The 22845-nt window shown below is 44.9% G+C and overlaps 3 protein-coding genes across 3 annotated transcripts in view; 2 read left to right on the top strand and 1 right to left on the bottom strand.

The window, feature by feature from the left end:
• LOC144510479 (uncharacterized) overlaps nt 1-22845 on the top strand; it is a 152970-nt gene that overhangs the window by 95847 nt on the left and 34278 nt on the right. The gene's annotated exons all lie outside the window — the stretch shown is intronic.
• On the top strand, nt 6052-22663 carry LOC144510485 (uncharacterized). Its single transcript, XM_078239943.1, has 3 exons — nt 6052-6142; nt 6716-8393; nt 21944-22663. Exons 2-3 carry the CDS (start codon nt 7066-7068, stop codon nt 22629-22631), a joined length of 2016 nt encoding a protein of 671 aa, XP_078096069.1. The 5' UTR covers nt 6052-6142; nt 6716-7065; the 3' UTR covers nt 22632-22663.
• On the bottom strand, nt 14507-16941 carry LOC144510469 (uncharacterized). The gene is made up of 2 exons (XM_078239916.1): nt 16825-16941; nt 14507-16358 (listed from the first exon to the last, which is right to left on the bottom strand). The coding sequence occupies exon 2, from the start codon at nt 16021-16023 to the stop codon at nt 15013-15015; it is 1011 nt and encodes a 336-aa protein (XP_078096042.1). The 5' UTR covers nt 16024-16358; nt 16825-16941; the 3' UTR covers nt 14507-15012.

The following is a 22845-nucleotide window of genomic DNA, read 5'->3' on the forward strand; positions in this document are numbered from 1 at the left end:
ACCAGGCAACATCCTGGTAAACCTTCTCTGCACTCTCTCTAACGCCTCCACGTCCTTCTGGTAGTGCGGCGACCAGAACTGGACGCAGTACTCCAAATGTGGCCTAACCAGCGTTCTATACAGCTGCATCATCAGACTCCAGCTTTTATACTCTATACCCCGTCCTATAAAGGCAAGCATACCATATGCCTTCTTCACCACCTTCTCCACCTGTGTTGCCACCTTCAAGGATTTGTGGACTTGCACACCTCGGTCCCTCTGTGTTTCTATACTCCTGATGACTCTGCCATTTATTGTATAACTCCTCCCTACATTATTTCTTCCAAAATGCATCACTTCGTATTTATCCGGATTAAACTCCATCTGCCACCTCTCCACCCAATTTTCCAGCCTATTTATATCAACTAAAAATATTTTTAATGGATTATTTCGGTTAGTGAAGATACAGGGGATTGTGATTGATGATCTTGAACTTGCTGCCTATGAGGGTGGTCATAGAGTTTTACAGCATGGAAAGAGGCCCTCAGCCCATCGTGTTTCTGCTGGCCATCTAATCCCATTTTCCACACTTGCTGCATAACCTTGTATGCTATGGCATTTCAAGGGCTCATCTAAATACTTCTTAAATGTTGTGAAGGTTCCCACCTCTACCTTTCAGGCAGAGAGTTTCAGATTCCCAACACCCTCTGTGGGAAAAGGATTTTCCTCGCATCTCCCATTAACCTCCTGCCCCTGAACTTAAATCCATGCCCCTGGTTACTGACCCCTCTGGTAAAGAGAAACGTTCCTTCCTATCCCCCCTATTTGTGCCCCTCAGAATTTTATACACCTCAATCTGGCCCCCTTCACCCTTCTCTGCTCCAAGAAAAACAACGCCAGCCTATCCAGTCTCTCTTGATAGCTGAAACCTTCCAGCCCAGGGAACATCCTGGGGAATTTCCTCTTTGCCTTCTCCAGTGCAAACACATCCTTCCTATAGTGTGGTGACTAGAACTGCACACAGTACTCCAGCTGTGGCCTAACCAGTGTTTTATACAGCTCCATCATAGCCTCCCTGCCCTTATATTCAATGCCTCAGTTAATAAAGGCAAGTATCCCATGTGCCTTCTGAACCACCTTATGTACTTGTCTTGCTGTCTTCAAAGATCTATGGACATACACACCAAGGTCCCTCTGATCCTCTGTACTTCCTAGGATCTGACCATTTAATTCTGCATTCCCTTGCCTTGTTAATCCTCCCAAAATGCATTACTTCAAACCTTTCAGGACTGAAGTACATTTGCCACTGTTTTGCCCATCGAACTAAAGTTTCAAAGTTTATTTATTAGTGCCACAAGTAGGCTTACATTAACACTGAAATGAAGGTACTGTGAAAATCCCCTAGTCGCCACATTCCGGCATGTGTTCAGGTACATTGGGAGAGAATTTAGCATGGCCAATGCACCTAACCAGCATGTCTTTCATAGAAACACAGAAGCTAGAAACAGGAGTAGACCGTTTGGCCCTTTGAGTCTAAGTCTGTTCCACCATTCATTTTGATCATAGAAACATAGAAAACGACAGCACAAAACAGGCCCTTCGGCCCCACAAGTTGTGCCGAACACATCCCTACCTTTTAGGCCTACCTATAACCCTCCATCCTATTAAGTCCCATGTACTCATCCAGGAGTCTCTTAAAAGACCCTGTTGAGTTTGCCTCCACCACCACTGACGGCAGCCGATTCCACTCGCCCACCACCCTCTGTGTGAAAAACTTCCCCCCAACACCTCTCCCCTGTACCTACACCCCAGCACCTTAAACCTGTGTCCTCTTGTAGCAGCCATTTCCACCCTGGGAAAAAGCCTCTGAGAGTCCACCTGATCTATGCCTCTCAACATCTTATATACCTCTATTAGGTCTCCTCTCATCCTATGTCTCTCCAAGGAGAAAAGACCGAGCTCCCTCAGCCTATCCTCATAAGGCATGCCACTCAATCCAGGCGACATCCTTGTAAATCGCCTCTGCACCCTTTCAACCTTTTCCACATCCTTCCTATAATGAGGCAACCAGAACTGAGCACAGTACTCCAAGTGGGGTCTGACGAGGGTCTTATATAGCTGCATCATTATCCCCGGACTCCTAAACTCAATCCCTCGATTGATAAAGGCCAGCACACCATACACCTTCTTAACCACCTCCTCCACCTGCGGGGCCGATTTTAGAGTCCTATGGACCCGGACCCCAAGGTCCTTCTGATCCTCTACAGTACTAAGAGTCTTTCCCTTCATATTGTACTCCTTCATCCCATTTGACCTGCCAAAATGGACCACTACGCATTTATCTGGGTTGAAGTCCATCTGCCACTTCTCTGCCCAGTCTTGCATCCTATCTATGTCCCTCTGTAACTTGACATCCCTCCAGACTATCCACAACCCCACTAACCTTCGTGTCGTCGGCAAACTTACCAACCCATCCCTCCACTTCCTCATCCAGGTCATTTATGAAAATGACAAACAGCAAGGGTCCCAGAACAGATCCCTGGGGCACACCACTGGTGACCGACCTCCATTTAGAAAAAGACCCATCTATACCCACTCTCTGCCTCCTTTGGGCAAGCCCGTTCTGGATCCACAGGGCAGCAGCCCCTTGGATCCCATGCCCTCTCACTTTTTCTAGAAGCCTTGCATGGGGGACCTTATCGAACGCCTTGCTAAAATCCATATAAACCACATCTACCGCTTTCCCTTCATGGTCGATCAACAGAGATCCTGATCCTCCTCTATCCCTTGATCCCTTTCGCCCCAAAGCTATATCTAAATTCTTCTTGAAATCAGGCAAAGTTTTGGCTTCAACTACATTCGGTGGTAGTGAATTCCACACTCTCTCGGTGAAGAAATTTCTCCTCACCTCAGTTCTAAAAGGTTTACCCCTTATCCTCAAACTATGACTCCTAGTTCTGGACTCCCCCACCATTGGTAACATTCTTTCTGAATCTACCCTGTCGACCCCTGTTAGAATTTTATGTTTCTATGGGGTTCCCTCTCACTCTTCCGAACTCCAGGGAATATAATCTTAAGTGACTTAGTCTCTCCTCATGATAGGAATCAGCCTGGAAAACCTTCGCTGTACTCCCTTTATACCAAGGGCGTTGTTCCTCAGATAAGAACACCAAAACTGTACACAATACTCCAGGTGTGGCCTCAGCAATGCCCTATATAATTGCAGCAAAAAATCCCTATCCCTGTACTCAAATCCTCTCGCTATGAAGGCCAACATACCATTTGCCTTCTTTACTGCCTGCTGTACCTGCACGCTTACTTTCAGTGACTGATGCACGAGGACTCCAAGGTCTCATTGAGTATCTACCTCTCTGAATTTACATCCATTCAAGTAATAATCTGTCTTCCTATTATTGCTTCCAAAGAGGATAACCTCACATTTATCCACATTATACTGAATTGGCCATGCAGATGCCCACACGCTCAGCCTGACCAAATCATGCTGAAGCATCTCTGCATCCTCCTCACAGCTTACCCTCCCACCCAACTTTGTATCATCTGAAAATTTGGAGATAATACATTCAGTTCCCTCTTCCAAATCATTAATATATAATGTGAACAGTTGGGGTCCTAGCACAAATTCCTGCGGAACTTCACAAGTCACTGACTGCCAATCAGAAAAAGAACCATTTATGCCAACTCTTTGCTTCCTGTCTGCTGACCAGCTTTCTATCCATCTCAAGACATTACCTGCAATCCCTTGTACTTTACATAGTAGTCTGTTATGTGAGACCTTATCGAAAGCCTTCTGAAAGTCTAAATAAACCACATCCACTGGTTCTCTTCAGTCAACTCTACTAGTTGCAACCTCAATAAAATCCAATAGATTCGTCAAGCATGATTTCCCTTTTGTAATTCCATGCTGACTTTGTCTGATTATACCACTGCCTTCCAAATGCTGAGTTATGAAATCCTTGATAATAGAGTCGAGCAACTTCCCCAGCACTGACGTTAGGCTCACTGGTCTATAGTTCCCTGTTTCCTCTCTACCTCCCTTTTTGAATAGCGGGCTTACATTAGCTACCCTCCAATCTGTAGGAACTATTCCAGAGACTGTGGGAGAAACCAGAGCACCCAGAGGAATCCCATGCAGACATGAGGAGAACGTGCAGACAGTGACCCAAACCAGGAAGCACACCTGGGTCCCTGGCGCTGTGAGGCAGCAGTGCCACCATGCCGCCCCATCGATTTCGTCCTGTAATCTAAGGCTTTGCTCTTTGGTATTTACCACATCAACAATTTTTGTGTCATCTGCAAACTTCCTGATCACACCTCCTACATTCAGATCCAGATCATTAACGTACACTACAAATAACAAGGGACCCTGCATCAATCCCTGCGGAACACCATTGGACACAGGCATCCACTCAAAAAAACAACCTTTGGCCATTAACCTTTGCTCTTGCCATGAAGCCAATTTTGGATCCAGTTTGGCAAATTGCCCTGGATTCCATGGGCCTCCCATATGAGACCTTGTCAAAAGTCTTATTGAAGTCCATGTAGACTATGTCAACGGTACTACCCTCACCTATACACCAGGTCACCGCCTCGAAAATTCAAATTTGTAAGACATGATCTCCCTTTGCCAAAACCATGCCCCCTATCCCTGATTAATCCTTCCCTCCCCAAGTGGAGATTAATTCTGCCCCTCAGATTTTTTCCAATAGTTTCCCTACTGCTGAAGTTAGACTCAGTGGCCTGTAATTTGCTGCTTTTTCCCTACTTCCCATTTTGACTAATGGTACCACATCAGCTGCCCTCCAGTCCTCTCGCACCTCTCCTATGATGTGGAGATGCAGGCATTGGACTGGGGTAAGCACTTCTTACTATGCTTACCCCAGTCCAACCTTCTTACTGTGCTTACCCCAGTCCAACCTTCTTACTGTGCTTACCCCAGTCCAACCTTCTTACTGTGCTTACCACAGTCCAACCTTCTTACTGTGCTTACCCCAGTCCAACCTTCTTACTGTGCTTACCCCAGTCCAACCTTCTTACTGTGCTTACCAGTCCAACCTTCTTACTGTGCTTACCCCAGTCCAACCTTCTTACTATGCTTACCCCAGTCCAACCTTCTTACTGTGCTTACCCCAGTCCAACCTTCTTACTGTGCTTACCCCAGTCCAAAACCGGCATCTCCACATCACTTCTTACCTCTCCTGTGGCCAGAGAAGATTTGAAAATTATTGTCAGAGTCGCTGCAATCTCCTCCCTTGCCTCCCACTGCAGCCTGGGATACATCCCATCGGGAGCTGGACCCGCTAAAACCATTAATACCTCCTCGCTCTCAATGTTAAGTTGTTGAAGTGAATCACAATGCCCCTTCCTGGTTTCCACACCTACATCATCCTTCCCCACAGTGAATACAGATGCAAAGTATTCATTTAAAACCTCACCAATCATAGAATCATAGAAACCCTACAGTGCAGAAGGAGGCCATTCGGCCCATCGAGTCTGCACCGACCACAATCCCACCCAGGCCCTACCCCCACATATTTTACCCGCTAATCTACACATCCCAGGACTCTAAGGGGCAATTTTTTTTAACCTGGCCAATCAACCTAACCCGCACATCTTTGGACTGTGGGAGGAAACCGGAGCACCCGGAGGAAACCCACGCAGACACGAGGAGAATGTGCAAACTCCACACAGACAGTGACCCGAGCCGGGAATCGAACCCGGGACCCTGGAGCTGTGAAGCAGCAGTGCTAACCACTGTGCTACCGTGCCGCCCAGTCCAATGTCTCCCAGCTCCACACACAAATTGCTACATTGCTCCCTAATGGACCCAGTTCTTTCCCTGGTCACCTCCTTCCCTTCATATACTTATAGACACCTTTGAATGGCCTCACAGATGTTGTACAGAGGAGTAAGTTTTAGTCTGAAGCTCATTGGCCAACCTCCAGTCCTCCCACAATTCCTATTGGTCAACACCTCAACAGGAAGCTCTGGGGTTGGGCGCCCTTCCGCACATGCGCAGCTTTCCCTCCCCTTGGACATGCGCACTCCCGGTCCGGGAGGTCACCGAGCAGCTCCTCGCTCTGGCCGGATCCTCAGCCGGTTGCCTGGAAACCTTGGGTGCTGGAGGTGCAGAGGAGGGGGAGCGGTAGGTGGGGCGGAGTTCCCGTGTTCGCGCGCCGGAACCCGGAGACGTCACCGTGGAGCAGTGTTTCTATTGGCTGATTCAGACAGATCTCTATTGTGACGTCACAACGTGGAAGTTGGCCAATGAGCTTCAGGCTAAACCTTCCTCCTCTGAGCAACATCTGTGAGGAAATCAGTGTTTCTCCCTTTCCATTTCTTATTCTGGGGGAAATTGGGGACTTGCAGCAACTGAAGGAAAAGGAAGTGAATCCAGTCTGTATATTGCACACATTTTTAGTCCAGTCATAGAGACATATATCTGTCTGGCCGCCTGCATGGAGATTTCCAGCTCTCTGTGTCCAGGACAGGAAGCAATGAGCATGGATCTGTCAATCAGCCTCAATCAGCACCTTCAGGAGAATTGGGAGGGTGAATATTAGATACAGCAAAGTGAGAATGGAGGGCAAGTGTGTGGGATGGAAATAGACGGCTTTTCGGGAATAAAAGAGGAAAGAATGTTTTATAGAAGCTAAAATTATCTGTTCTGAATATATCCTGTACTGACTGTGATGTCTGTTGTAAATTTATTTTACAGGCTACCAGGAGGTGAGGATTTACGGTCAAAAATCTCAAGCCAAATGTCATGTCAAGATCTGACAGAGTCACTCAATTTGTAGGGACCTGAATATCATCAGTCTTTGGAAGCAGACAGGACAGAGAAATATTTCTCTTCTTTATTCAAAGATTTAATATGAGTGTGACTAGAAAAGCACTGAGACACACACACCTGAGTGAGGGTGTTGCAATGCAGTGTGTGTGGAGCCTTAACTAGTTACACAGGCTAAAAAAAGTTGCAGCATTCACAGTGGGAAGACACCGTGTTCTGTGTGTGGACGAGGCTTCAACTGATCATCAAACCTGGAGAATCACAAGGACACCCGCAGCATGGAGAAACGATGGAAATGCGGGGACTGTGAAAAAGGATTCAGGTTCCCGTCTGAGCTGGAAATTCATCGACGCTGCCACACTGGGGAACGTCCATTCACCTGCTCTGTCTGTGGGAAGGGATACATTCAGTTATCCAGCTTGCTGAGTCACAATCTCACTCACACCAGTGAGAGACCCTTTAAATGCTCTGACTGTGGGAGTGGCTTCAAAACTTCTGGAGAACTGGTGTCCCACCAACGCATTCACACCGAGGAGAGACCGTTCAACTGCTCTCACTGCACAAAGAGGTTTAGAAGGTCATCCAATCTGCAGGTACACCAGAGAGTTCACACTGGGGAGAGACCATTCACCTGCTGTGTGTGTGGCAAGGGATTCACTGCTTCATCCAGCCTGATCAAACACAAAGGCACTCACAGCAATGAGAGACCCTTTAAGTGCACTGGCTGTGGGAATGGTTTCAAAAATGCTGCAGATCTGATGGACCACCAGAGCATTCACACTGAGGAGAGACCGTTCAGATGCTCGCACTGCACAAAGAGGTTTAGAAGGTCATCCACACTGCGGAGACACCAACAAGTTCACACCGGGGAGAGACCATTCACCTGCTCTGTGTGTGGGAAGGGATTCACCCGGTTATCCAGCCTGCTGAGTCACAATCTCACTCATAAGGAGAGACCCTTTAAATGCTGTGACTGTGGGAGTGGCTTCAAAAGCTCTGGAGAACTGGTGTCCCACCAGCGCATTCACACTGAGGAGAGGCCGTTCAGCTGCTCTCACTGCTCAAAGAAATTTAAAAAGTCGTCCAACCTGCAGGTACACCAGAGAGTTCACACTGGGGAGAGGCCATTTAGCTGCTCTGTGTGTGGGAAGGGATTCACTCATTCATCCAGCCTGCTGGTACACCAGCGAGTTCACACTGGAGAGAGACCATTCACCTGCTCTGTGTGTGGGAAGGGATACATTCAGTTTTCCAACCTGCTGAGTCACAATCTGACTCATACCAATGAGAGACCCTTTAAATGCTCTGACTGTGGGAGTGGCTTCAAAACCTCTGGAGAACTGGTGTCCCACCAGCGCATTCACACTGAGGAGAGACCATTCAGCTGTTCTCACTGCACAAAGCGATTTAAAAGGTCATCCAACCTGCGGGTACACCAGCGAGTTCACACTGGGGAGAAACCATTCACTTGCTCAGTCTGTGGAAAGGTATTCACTCAGTCATCTGCCCTGCTAAGGCACCAACGAGTTCACACGGGGGCAAGACCATTCACTTGCTCCGAATGTGGGAAGGGATTCACTCGGTCATCCCACCTGCAGAGACACCAGCGAGTTCACAAGTGATGACAGGTTCTGCTGTTATTGCTGCTGTTAATCACATGCAGGACTGAACCATGTTCATTCTGACAGCTGGTGAAGTGAGAGGTTGGAGGATTTCTTTCCGCTGGACTGGCTGGTCTCACGACTTTGCTTCCAGAGGGCTGATGCTCTTTGAGCCTGGGAGAGCAAATTTCCATTGAGATGATCCACAAAAGCTGATGAAGGACATTTATTTTATCCTTGATAATAAATAGTGTTTTTCCTACCACTACAGGTAGATCTAAAATAAATACAGAAAGAACTGGAAAAACGCAGCAGGTCTGGCAGCATCTGTGGAGAGAGAAACAGAGTTAATGTTTCATGTCCAATGTAACTCTGCTTCAGAACTAAAGAGAGGGAGAAATGTGATGGGTTTGATGCTGGTGAGAGAGGGGGGAGGGGGGTCGGGTAGAACAAAAGGGAAAGTCAGGGATTGGTTAGAGGGCAGTGAGATTAAATGTCAAAAATGACCTGGAACAAAAGGCAAAGGGAGAGGTAATGCTTGTAAAGAAACAAAGCAATTTTGTCACTAGATTACTTTAATTGGATCCCCAATTACTTGTCCCACTCTTTGTCATTATCAGGAATTCAATAGAACTGTTTCATACGATCCCTTTATCTGATTCTATACAATCCCTTATTCTCACAGTTTCAAATGTTGAGGCTAATCAGAGCTTGAAGGTCTCTCTTGCCAGTACATTTATCTTCATTCCACATTCTTTACATACACAGCAATTAAACTTTTACATTTTTACAGCAAATAAAACTCGGTCTTTCACTATAACTATTGATTCATTAACTATAACTCAATCAAGGATCACCATTTATTCAATTTATCTTACTGACTGGCAGCTAGTTATTACGGGAATCCTTAATACATCTATGATTTTATTTCTTACATAATACATAATACATTAATACAAGATACACTGGTTCAAAAATACACTGAAAAACAATAGCTTTCTTTCTGACTAATCTTGATCATATTGAGTAATCAGCCTTATTCCTGAGCCAGACTTTGATAGAACGTAACGTCCTTTGGCTTATCAGAGTTATTGAATAATTTTTTTGTTTCAATAACTTCTGCTTCTTCAGCAGTGTCTAGAGGCATTTAGCTTTATACAGTATTAATTCCTGCAATAAAAATCTTGTCACATTAGAGTTTAACATGGCTTCCTTGACCGTGTTTCTTGCAACTGTGAATACAAATGAGAGTGATAATTTTTATTTCTGAGGTACCGCTTCAGTTTCCTACATCACAGCAGTGACCACACTTCAAAAGAACTTGGCTGTAAAACACTTTCCAAGATCTTGTGGTCATGAAAAGAGCTGTAGAAGTTGGATTTCTTTTTAGAAATAGTTCCCAAACTTGGATATATCACACTCAGTCCACTCATGGAGATCATTAGTAAAGACTGAGTCTTAATTTTGAGTAACAACCATGTCTTTCACTCCGTTTCCAAACCCCCTGTGAAAATCCAAACACAATATATCGTGAAATTACTTGTTTTAAAACAGAATGAGTTGTTTTGATTTGGAATTCACTGCCTGAAAATGGCGCAGGAAGAAAATTAAACTGTATCTTTCAAAAGGGAAGTGGACAGATTCAAAATGAACAATGGGATTACTGGGAGAGCTTGTTCAAAGGGATATCATGGGTACAATTGGTGGAATGGCCTGCTTCGCTGCTCTGAGACTCATTTGCATTTGAAGAAAGTGGTAAATACCTGGAAACCACTTCCTACGAGGGGGAGAAAAAACAGAGCTGATGGAATGTTTCCAAAAAGAATTTGGATGGGCACTTGAAGAAAATAAACCGACAGGGATTCAGGGATAGAACAGGGCATTAGTTTAATCTACAGAGAGCTGTCATGGACCCAATGAACTGAATGGCACCAACCCCAATCTTAATTCCTGACTGATCTAAAGAGAGCGTCACCTGATGGGTATCCATAAAGCAAATGAAGGCAGCAACAAAGGTTGATGGTTAAAAGAGCTAACTCTGTGTCAGGCTGAGGATTGTGGGAGCAGCAAACAGAAGGGGTTTTGCAGTGAAGAATGGGCACAGGAGCTGATTGGATGGTAGCTGTTGCTCTGCCTCAAATAGACATTGAGTGAACATAGACCCCTGTGCATTGTGCTCCTGAGAGAAATGCCACCCCATGAGAGAGGCACGACTCTTTTTGTGACTAAAAGACAGTGATTGATTAGCTGTAGAAAGAAAAGAAAAGGGCTATTATAAAATTGCCAGACTCTGCTAGGGTTTTTGTTTAATCAACTTCGATGTAGAATTCACTCTATCAATGGGGAGCGAGTTTGTTAGTAATTATAATGAGGTGTTTTAAATACTTTGTAGTTTTAAAAGTACATGTAATACCTTTAATTAGTCCATACATATAAATATATCTTTTATATATTTTTAGAAGTTAAACAAAGAAACTTAGATGCACAGTTACGGTGCCCTTTGATACCAAATATATGTTAGGTACATTCATTTAAAACACCCAACTGTTGGAATCACAAGGCCATAAAGGACGCTTAATTGCCTCACCAGACACCTTATCAGAAACAACTGATACAAGAATGAGTTTTAATAAGGCTGCCTTCACAGTTTCTAATCAAAACAGAGTCAGAAAGATATTAATGTCACTTAGTGGGAACTGACAAGAATTAATGGTAACATAATGATACCCCTTGAAACTAGGTAGTGATAAAAAGCTCAGCCATTGAATTGATAAGCAATATGTACGTGTTTCATTATGTTGGCAATAAACAAAACTTATTAGGGCTATAATTGGAGAATTTCCTGAAGGCAAGTTGAGTTGACCACATTCCTTAGCGATTCAGTTAACTTCACCAACAAGGCCATAAAATATTAATGGCTTTTGTAGGCCCCCTTTATCAATTAAAGAATGCCTATGTAAGACTGTTTCAATGAAGATGCTTTGTGAGGCTGCTATCAAAATAGAGACATGATGTCTGACTAAGAGACTAGAGGACAGGCTTAGGGATGATATATTGGGGTATCCCACAAGATATCGTGATCTCACAGATGAGGATGGTTCAGTATTTTCATTCTATTGGATCAATATGTAAAGTATGTCATTTGTAACACTTTTGATTGGATTGTGTCCAACTGACATTGAGCTGCAGAATTGTATAAACCATGATGATTTTCTTTGTCCGGTGGAGTGCAGTCTCTGGCCCATAAAGTCAAGACCCTCCTCCCCTTGCCAGCAAGTAAATAAAGACAATCTGTCGGTTAAGTATCCTGTGTTAAGGTGTGTTTGTGTTAAAGTCAAACTTGGAAGTCGAGATTTTGACATAGTGCCTAAAGTAAGAGTTTATTTATTAGTCACAGGTAAGGCTTATATTAACACTGCAATGAAGTTACTGTGAAATGTTTGCTGTTCTGTGACTATGTGACTGGAAGCACATTAAAGACAGTGAGACCCCTATTAGAAGACAACAAAGGGGTTTTGTCAGTGTTGACCTGCAGGAACAACCAATGCACGAAGAAAGGTCCCCCGAGTCCAGGACTCAGGGATGTTGGAACAGAAGTCCATCGGCAGGAAGTCTGATCAACTCGCCTCTCCTTGCAATGAGTATAATTTGAGTTTAAGCCGTGAGTTTTGTGTTTTGTTTAATCAGTATTTTAGCAAGTGTTGAGTAAAAAGGCAGTTCAAGTGTTTATTGAATGTTTGAAGGTCATTGGCTTTCCAGCAAGTTAAGGAAAGAATGGTTCATGTTCATTGAGTGTTTTTCTTTAACCTTAATAAAAATTGAGTTATGCAAAATATTCTGTGTCAGCGTTTCGTTGTCCGCCACGTTGGTTGATACCCTAGTCAGAGGGTCAACAAGAGAAATTTCAGCTGCTCCATTCTCTCCAACTCACTGAAGTCCCTCATCCCCGGAGCCATTCTCGTAAATCTCCTCTGCACCCTCTCTGAGAACTTCACATTTTTCCTAAAGTGTGGGGCCCATATATAGGCTTCCATTCGAGAGGGATAGAATTGAAAAACAGGGGGGTTATATTCAACTTGTTTTGAACTAGGGTTAGACGACACTGGGAGCACTGTCAACATTTATGATCTCCATTTAGAAAAAGGAAATAGAGGCACTGGAGAAGAAGCAACAAAGATTCACAAGAATAATCCCAGAACTGAGAGCATTTCACCCTCAGGAAAGGCTGGGGCTGCTTTTCTCTGGAAAAGAGAAGACTGAAGGGTGACCTGATGGAAGCCTTTAAGATTATGAAGGGGTTCAATAATCCAAGAGGGATTTCGGAGAGAAACCTCTTTACCCAGCGAGTGGTAAGAATGTGGAACTCACTACCACAGCGAGTGGTTGAGGTGAATAGCATGAATACATTGAAGTGGAAGCTAGATACGTGAGGGAGAAAGGAATAGAAAGATATGTTAATGGGGGAGATGAAGAGGGGTGGGTGGAGGCTCATGTGGAGCATAAATACTGACATAGACCAATTGAGTCGACTGGCCTGGCCCTGTGCTGTAGACTGAATGGAACAGAGACAAATGTATTTATTTTAGATCCACCTGTAGTGGCAGGAAAAACACTTATTTACTATCCAGGATAAAATAAATGTCCTTCATCAGCTTTTGTGGATCATTTCAGTGGAAATGTGCTCTCCCAAGCTCAAAGAGTATCAGCCCATTGGAAGCAAATGAGACCAGCCAGAATATACCCGTTGTAAAGAACCTTGGTTAGGCCACAGCTGGAGTACTGTGAGCAGTTTTGGGTCTTTACCTTAGGGAAGATATTACTGCTAGAGAGGGAGTGTAACAAAGATTCACCAGACGTCTTCCTGTACTATGAAAAGAGATTGGGGAAACTGGGATGTATTGTCTAGAGTTGTGAATAATGAGAGGTGATCTCATTGAAACTTAGAGAGTACTTAAAGAATAGACAGAGTAGGAGCAGGTGAGATGTTTCCCCTGGCTGGGGAGTCTAGAATGAGGGGGCACAATTTCAAAATAAGGGGGAAGCTACTTGGAATCGGTCTCAGAGGAGACATTTCTTTACTCAGAGGGTTGTGAATCTTTGGAATTCTCTCCCCCAGAGGGCTGTGGAAGCTCAGTCATTGAGAGTGTTTAAAGTAGAGAGCAACAGATTTCCAAATCTCAATAACACAAAGGGATATGGGGGTAGTGTGAGGAAAATGGCATTGAAGTGGATGATGAGCCATGATCGCATTGAATGGTGGAGCAGGCTTGAGGGGCCGAGTGGCCTACTCCTGCTCCTAATTCATATGTGATCGCATCCTTTATAATAGATTATAGCATTTTCCCTCCTATTGAGTTAGGGTAACAGGTGTGTGGTTCCCCATTTTCTTTCTCCCTCCTTAAACAATGGGACCACCTTACCACCTTCCAATCTGCAGCAACCATTCCAGAATCTATAGAATTTGGAAAGATGACCACCAATGTATCCACTATCTCTCCAGCCGCCTCTTTCAACACTCTGGGATGTAGATCATCAGTTTTTTGGGATTTATTCACTTTCAACCTCATTAATTTCTTTAGTACTACTTTTTCACTCATACTAATCTCTTTTAGTTCCTCATGCTCACTACTCTCTTGGTTCTCTAGTGTTTTTGGGATGATTTCTGTATCTTCCTCCGTGAAGACAGACCCACATTATTTAGTGTCTCTGCCATTTCCCGATTCCCCATTATAAACACTCCTGTCTCTGCCTGGAATGGACCCACATTTGTCTTTGTTAATCTTTTCCTTTCCACACACCAATAGGAGCTTTTCCAGTTGGTTTTTATGTTTCTCTGTTTCTCACCAGTTTGTTCTCATATTCTATTTCTCTTTATCAGTTTCTTGATCCTCCTTTGCTGAATTCTAAAACAAGTTCCCAATCCTCAGGATTACTACTATTTTGGCCACTTTATGAGTCTCTTCCTTCAATCTAATGGAATCTTTAACTTTTCTTATTTGCCACGGTTACTTCACTTCGCCAGTTGGATTTTTGGTTCCTTAAAGGAATCTATATTTGTTGTATCTATGTGAAATTAAAGTCACCATAGTCTAAGAGGGCCACAGGCTGCTGTCCCCTTTGAGAGAGAGAGAGAAAGAGTGCTGACTGGTGGTGATTTAACCCGAAGGTCACCATACTCAGGGGAGGGGCAAGGCTGTGATGGCAGGGCCTTCACAGATAACCTCAGCCAGTACAGGAGTTGAACCCGCTCTGTTGGCATCACTCCACATCATGAATTAGCCATCCAGCCAACTGAGCTAACTGATCCCCTTCCAAATACATAATAATCACTAAAATATTAGCTAGCACCTTCCTCCCATTATACCCTTTAATGTAGTTTTCCAATGCACCTTAGACAACATGCCCCTCATACTTTGGTGGTTTTCTTCTGTGAGAAACAACTAGATATATCAGACAAAAGAATCATGTAATTACAACAGCCCATCTCCATGGCAATGTGGCATACTTTGGGGAGTTCCGAGCAGAAATACGAATTAAATATCTTCCAACTGTGAAAATGAACAAAATGCAGCCCTGGACGTAACTGAGAGCAGAAACAATAGCAGCAGAATCCAGCTCCTGTAATCACTTGTGAACGCGCTGGTGTCTCCGCAGACTGGACGAATCACTAAATCCTTTCCCACACTGAGAGCAGGTGAATGGCCTCTCCCCAGTGTGAACTCGCTGGTGTCTTCGCAGGTGGGATGGATCACTGTATCCCTTCCCACACTGAGAGCAAGTGAATGGCCTCTCTCCAGTGTGAACTCGCTGGTGTGTTCTCAGGTTGCGTGCATGCATAAATCCCTTTCCACAGTCAGAGCAGGTGAATGGCCTCTCCCCAGTGTGAACTCGCTGGTGTGTCAGCAGAATGGATGACAGAGTAAATCCTTTCCCACAGATGAAGCAAATAAATGGCCTTTCACCAGTGTGAACTCGCTGATGAGTCTGCAGGGTGGATGAATGACTGAATCGCTTCCCACACTGAGAGCAGGTGAATGGCCTCTCCCCAGTGTGAACTCGCTGGTGTGTCCTCAAGTGAGATGAATCACTGAATCCCTTCCCACACTGGGAGCAGGCGAATGGCTTCTCCCCAGTGTGAACTCGCTGGTGTCTCAAAAGGTGGGATGAATCACTGAATCCCCTCCCACACACGGAGCAGGTGAATGGTCTCTCTCCAGTGTGAACTCGCTGATGTACCTGCAAGTGGGATAAGTAAATGAATCCCTTCCCACACACAGTGCAGGTGAACGGCCTCTCCCCAGTGTGAACTCGCTGGTGTGCCCGCAGGTTAGATGACCGAGTGAATCCCTTCCCACACCAAGAGCAAGTGAATGGCCTCTCTCCGGTGTGAGCTCGCTGGTGTTTCTGTAGATCGGATGAATATCTGAATTGCTTCCCACATGCAGAGCAAGTGAATGGCCTCTCCCCAGTGTGAACTCTCTGGTGTGTCTGCAGAGTGAATAACTTAGTGAATCCCTTCCCACACACAGAGCAGGTGAACGGCCTCTCCCCAGTGTGAATGCGTCGATGAGCTTCCAGCGCAGATGGGGCTCTGTATCCCTTCCCACAGTCCCCACATTTCCACACTTTCTCCATGATTTTGGTCTCCTGGTGCCTCTCCAAGTTGGACAATCAGTTGAAAACTTGACCACACACAGAACACAGTCTCTCCCTGTTATTCAAGCTGTGTAACTGGTAAAAGTTATTTCCACAGAAAGTCCACTGGAACACTCTCACTTGGTTGGGTGTGTCTCAGTGCTTTGCCAATCACACTGATGTTTAAAATCATATGAAGCCAAAAAAACAGACAAACATTCCTCCTTCTGGATTAAAGGACCCATGATATTTAGGTTCATAGGAATGGAGCGACTCTGACAGATCTATACGTGGTGTTTGAGATTTGTGTCTGTAATTCCTCCTCTTCCAGCGTCCTGTAAAAATAATTCATAAAAGTCATGACTGTCAGCACAGGATAGAAATTCAGAAGTCAATTTCAGTTTCTATGGAACATTCTTTTCTCTCTCATTCCCCAAAAGCTGTAAATCTCCATCCCACACACTCTCCCTCCATTCTCACTCTGCTGTATCTAATATTCACCCTCCCAATTCTCCTGAAGGTGCTGATTTAGTCTGATTGACAGATCCATGCTCATTGCTTCCTGTCCTGGACACAGAGAGCTGAAAATATTCAAGCTGACAGTCACGTTAAAGTTTTACATTTGGACATAAACGAGCAGACTGATGATGTGTGTAATACACTGTATTAGCTGTTAGAGATGCATGAAGAATGTGAGGAGGATCTTTATTTCAGCAGCGAGTGGTGACCTGGAAGTTAAAAATTGAAACCGAGAACGAGAAAAGAAACGGAGACGGAGAGAAAAGAAAATGTCTTACTCACAGATGTCGGCGACAGGAGGAAGTTTGAGTCTGTGTGAAGCTCAATGTTCATTCAGAGGGAGAGGAGCAGCAGCTTTGCTGGGCCGTGATGAACAGGTGAACAAGCTCATTGTCCAGCTTCCGCATTCAGACAATGGGGAGCTCTGATTGGTTGGAGGTGCAGAGTCCTTCCGGTCCTCCATAGTTCCCATTGGTCAATCCCCCGCAGACAGACAATGAGGGGCGGAGCCCCACGTGGGGGTGGGAGAGACTTTGCCCTCCAGCCGCGCTGAGCTGTGGTCCAATGGGAAAGGCTGCAAGACCGGGACAGAAAATGGTCAGCGCGCCGGCTTTGTCCCGGGTCCGCCCCTCACCCGCACATGCGCATTCCCCAAAATCCCGCACATGCGCTTTATCCCCAGAAACCTGCACATGCGCACCGTCGATTCATTGCCTCTCATTGGCTTCGGCCAATAGGAAGAGTTGGAAGACCAGAAAGACTCTGGTCCTCCAGCCAATCAGAGCGCGGGCTTTGTGTGAATGAAGATGGGGCTTCAGACAGACTCAAACTTGCTCCTGTCGCCGACATCTGTGAGTAAAACACTTTCTTTACTCCCCCTTTCCATTTCTTTTCTCATTCTGGGGGAAATTGGGGACTTGCAGCAACTGAAGGGAAAGGAAGTGAATCCAGGGAGGGGCAGACTCTGGAAAGGTTGGCCCAGGTCTCTCTCTGTCTCTTAAAGACATTGTAAGAAGTTTAACAACACCAGGTTAAAGTCCAACAGGTTTATTTGGTAGCAAAAGCCACACAGTGTGGCTTTTGCTACCAAATAAACCTGTTGGACTTTAACCTGGTGTTGTTAAACTTCTTACTGTGTTTACCCCAGTCCAACGCCGGCATCTCCACATCTTAAAGACATTGACATCCTTTGCTCCCTCAGCTTGACACATTTATTTGTCTGCCTAAAAGGATGGTCTCTTTCCTAATGTTCACAATTAAAGGGCTGGTTTCCCCAGGAGACGGCTGACAGTAAATTAATAGTTGCACTTTTGATTAGGGAAAGCATCACGGCCGTACTGAGAGAGGAAATATCCGAGGGTTCAGTCACTGAGTCTATATGGGTAGAACTGAGAAATAAGAAGGGGGAAATCACTTTGATAGGGCTGTACTATAGGCCCCCAAATAGTCAGTGGGAAATTGAGGAGCAAATATGCAAGAAGATTACAGATAGCTCCAAGAAAAATAGGGTGGTAATAATCGGAGATTTTAATTTTCCCAACATTGACTGGGACAGCTTTAATATTAGAGGGTTGGATGGAGAGAAATTTGTTGAGTGTATTCAGGAGGAATTTCTCATTCAGTATGTGGATGGCCCGACTAGAGAGGGGGCAAAACTTGACCTCCTCTTGGGAAATAAGGAAGGGCAGGTGCCAGAAGTGTTAGTGAGGGATCACTTTGGGACCAGCGACCATAATTTTATTAGTTTTAAGATAGCTATGGAGATTGATAGGTCTGTCCTAAAAGTTAATATTCTAAATTGGGGCAAGGCCAATTTTGATGGTATCAGGCAGGAACTTTCAAACATTAATTGGGGGAGTCTGTGGGAAGGCAAAGAGACGTCTGGTAAGTGGCATGCTTTCAAAAGTGTGTTAAGCAGGGTTCAGGGTAAACACATTCCTCTTAGAGTGAAGAGCAGGCTGGCAGAAGTCGGGAACCCTGGATGACTTGGGATATTGAGGCCCTGGTCAAGAAGTAGAAAGAGGCACATGGCATGCATAGGCAGCTGGGATCAAGTGAATCTCTTGAAGAGTATAGGGGGTGTAGGAGTAGAGTTAAAAGAGAAATCAGAAGGGCAAAAAGGGGACATGAAATTGTTTTGGCAGATAAGGCAAAGGAGAATCCAAAGAGCTTCTACAAATACATAAAGGGCAAAAGAGTAACAAGGGTGAGAGTAGGGCCTCTTAAGGATCAGCAAGGTCATCTATGTGCGGATCCACAAGAAATGGGTGAGATCCTAAATGAGTATTTCTCATCAGTATTTACTGATGAGAAAAGCATGGATGTTAGGGAACTTGGGGAAATAAATATTGATGTCTTGCGGAGTGTACATATTACAGAGAAGGAGTTGCTGGAAGTCTTAAAGCGCATCAAGGTAGATAAATCCCCGGGACCTGATGAAATATATCCCAGGACGTTGTGGGAGGCTAGGGAGGAAATTGCGGGTCCCCTAGCCGAGATATTTGAATCATCGATAGTCACGGGTGAGGTGCCTGAAGATTGGAGAGTGGCAAATATTGTGCCTTTGTTTAAAAAGGGCTGCAGGGAAAAGCCTGGGAACTACAGGCCAGTGAGCCTCACATCTGTGGTGGGTAAATTGTTGGAAAGTATTTAGAGAGACAGGATCTACAGGCATTTAGAGATGCAAGGACTGATTAGGGACAGTCAACATGGCTTTGTGAGTGGAAAATCATGTTTCACAAATTTGATTGAGTTTTTTTGAAGGGGTAACCAAGAAGGTAGATGAGGGCAGTGCAGTTGATGGACTTTAGCAAGGCCTTTGACAAGGTACCGCATGATAGGTTGTTGCATAAAGTTAAATCTCACGGGATCCAGGGTGAGGTATCTAAATGGATACAAAATTGGCTTCTTGACAGAAAGCCAGAGGGTGGTTGTAGAGAGTTGTTTTTCAAACTGGAGGCCTGTGACCAGCAGTGTGCCTCAGGGATCAGTGCTGAGCCCACTGTTATTTGTCATTTATGTTAATGATTTGGATGAGAATATAGGGGGCATGGTTAGTCAGTTTGCAGATGACACCAAGTTTGGTGACATAGTGGACAGTGAAGAAAGTTATCTCCAATTGCAACAGGATCTTGATCAATTGGGCCAGTGGGCTGACGAATGGCAGATGGAGTTTAATTTAGATAAATGCGAGGTGATGTATTTTGGTAGATTGAACCAGGGCAGGACTTACTCAGTTAATAGTAGGGCATTGGGGAGAGTTACAGAACAAAGAGATCTCGACGTACATGTTCATAGCTCCTTGAAAGTGGAGTCACAGGTGGACAGAGTGGTGAAGAAGGCATTTGGCATGCTTGGTTTCATCGGTCAGAACATTGAATACCGGAGTTGGGACGTCTTGTTGAAGTTGTACAAGACATTGGTAAGGCAACACTTGGAATACTGTGTGCAATTCTGGTCACCCTATTATAGAAAGGATATTATTAAATTAGACAGAGTGCAGAAAAGATTTACTAGGATGCTACTGGGACTTGATGGATTGAGTTATAAGGAGAGGCTGAATAGACTGGGACTTTTTTCTCTGGAGCGTCGGAGGCTGAGGGGTGACTTTATAGAGGTCTACAAAATAATGAGGGGCATAGACAAGGTAGATAGTCAATATCTTTTCCCAAATGTAGGGGAGTCTAAAACTAGAGGGCATAGGTTTAAGGTGAGTGGGGAGAGATACAAAAATGTCCAGAGGGGCAATTTTTTCACACGGAGGGTGGTGAGTGTCTGGAACAAGCTGCCAGAGGTAGTAGTAGTAGAGGGGGGTACAATTTTATCTTTTAAAAATCATTTAGATAGTATAGAGGGATATGGGCCAAATGCTGGCAATTGGGATTAGCTTAGGGGCTTTAAAAAAAAAGGCGGCATGGACAAGTTGGGCTGAAGGGCCTGTTTCCATGCTGTAAACCTCTATGACTCTAATATAGGACAGAGATATATCTAGTGTTGTTCTGGTATATATTATTTATGGTTCTGTAATAAAACATTTATTATTTCTCGTCTTGTAATATAGTACATAGAACATAGAACATTACAGCGCAGTACAGGCCCTTCGGCCCTCAATGTTGCGCCGACCAGTGGTACCAATCTAAAGCCCCTCTAATCTACACTATTCCAATATCATCCATATGTTTATCCAATAACCACTTGAACGCTCTCAACGTTGACAAGTCCACCACTGTTGCAGGCAGGGCATTCCACGCCCTTACTACTCTCTGAGTAAAGAACCTACCTCTAACATCTGTCCTATATCTCTCACCCTCAATTTAAAGCTATGTCCCCTCGTGCTAGCCAACACCATCCGAGGAAAAAGGCTCTCACTATCCACCCTATCTAATCCTCTGATCATCTTGTATGCCTCTATTAAGTCACCTCTTAACCTTCTTCTCTCTAACGAAAACAACCTCAAGCCCCTCAGCCTTTCCTCATATGATTTTCCCACCATACCAGGCAACATCCTGGTAAATCTCCTCTGCACCCTTTCCAACACTTCCACATCTTTCCTATAATGCAGCGACCGTTACTGAAGCTATGTTATATATCTCCAGTCATAGAGTTCTTACAACACAGGAGTCCATTTGACAATTGAATTGGTCCCATTCTGTAACTCTACAAATGCATTTTATTGCATTGCACATCCAATTTCACTTTGAAATAATTGACCATCACTGCTCGATTGCCCTCGTAAGCAGCAAGCTCAAAGTGAAGACCAATCACTGTCTAAGTAGAGATCTTTATCACAGACATCTGTATCTTCACCAACTGAAGCAGCCATGTACAGGAAGCAGTGAGCATGGATCTGTCAATCAGCATCTTCAGGAGAATTGGGAGGGTGAATATTAGATACAGCAGAGTGAGAATGGAGGGAGAGTGTGAGGGATGGAGATTTACAGCTTTTGGGGAATGAGAGAGGAAAGAATGTTCCACAGGAACCAGACTTGTCTGTTCTGAATTTCTATCCTGTACTGACTGAGTTGGATTTTGTAAACTCCTTTTGCAGGATATTGGAAGTTGGAAATTACACAGATACAATTCTCCAAACAAACATCATGTGAGGATCTGACAGAATCACTCGATTCATCGGGACCTGAATACCATTGGCCTTTGAATCTAGAAGGAAAAATGTTTGTCAATTCTTTCTGCCTCAGAAGATTTTAAACATCAGTTTGACTGGAACAGCACTGACGCACACACACACACACCTGAATGAAAGTGTTCCAGTGCACTTACTCTGGAAGATATTTAACCAGTTACACATCCTGAAAATAAATCACAGCATTCACAGCAGGGAAAGACTAAATGTGTTCTTTGATGGACGAGGCTTCAACTGAACACTAAACCAGGAGAAACACAGGGACACCCATACCATGGAGAAACCGTGGAAATGTGGGGACTGTGGGAAGGGATTCCGTGCCCCATCTGATCTGGAGATTCATCGACGCAGTCACACTGGGGAGAGGCCGTTCACCTGTTCTGTGTGTGGCAAGGGTTTCAGTAAGTCATCCGTCCTGCAGACGCACGGGCGAGTTCACAGCGGAGAGAGGCCGTTCATCTGCTCTGACTGTGGGAAAGGATTCACTCATTCATGGAACTTGAAGACACACCAGAGAGTTCACACCGGGGAGAGGCCGTTCAGCTGTTCTGAGTGTGGGAAGGGATTCAGTCGGTTTTCCAGTCTGCAGACACACCGGCGAGTTCACACCAGGGAGAGGTTGTTCTCCTGTTCGGAGTGTGGGAAGGGATTCATTGATTCATCCAACCTGTGGAAGCACCAGCGAGTTCACACCGGGGAGAGACCATTCACCTGCTCCAAGTGTGGGAAGGGATTCTGTGATTCATCACATCTGCTGACACACCAGCGAGTTCACACGGGGGAGAGACCATTCAGTTGCATTGACTGTGGGAAAGAATTCACTCAGTTCTCAAATCTGCTGACACACCGGCGACTTCACACTGGGGAGAAGCCATTCGTCTGCTCTGATTGTGGGAAGGGATTCACTCAATTAATATGCTTGCAGAAACACCAGCGAGTTCACAAGTGATGACAGGGGTTGGATTCTGCTGTTATTGCTGCTGTTAACCACAGCCAGTGACTGAACCATGTTCATTCTGATAGTTGGTGAAGCAGGAGGGTTGGAGGGTTTCTTTCTGCTGGATTGGCCAGTCTCAGGACTTTGCTTCCAGTGGGCTGATACTCTCTGAGTCTTGTAGCAAAATTCTGGTTTCATGTTCCATTTGGATCACAGAATTAAGTGG

The sequence above is a fragment of the Mustelus asterias genome, chromosome 23 (genome assembly GCF_964213995.1).
Source record: "Mustelus asterias chromosome 23, sMusAst1.hap1.1, whole genome shotgun sequence".
NCBI lineage: Eukaryota > Metazoa > Chordata > Chondrichthyes > Carcharhiniformes > Triakidae > Mustelus > Mustelus asterias.

What these genes read in the sequence shown, in the direction of transcription:
- LOC144510485 (XM_078239943.1), top strand. Translation starts at nt 7,066, where the DNA reads ATGGAGAAACGATGGAAATGCGGGGACTGTGAAAAAGGATTCAGGTTC. An exon ending in TCCCACCTGCAGAGACACCA is followed by an intron (nt 8,394 to 21,943) that starts GCGAGTTCACAA and finishes GGAGAAACACAG; the next exon opens with GGACACCCATACCATGGAGA.
- LOC144510469 (XM_078239916.1), bottom strand. Translation starts at nt 16,023, where the DNA reads ATGGAGAAAGTGTGGAAATGTGGGGACTGTGGGAAGGGATACAGAGCC.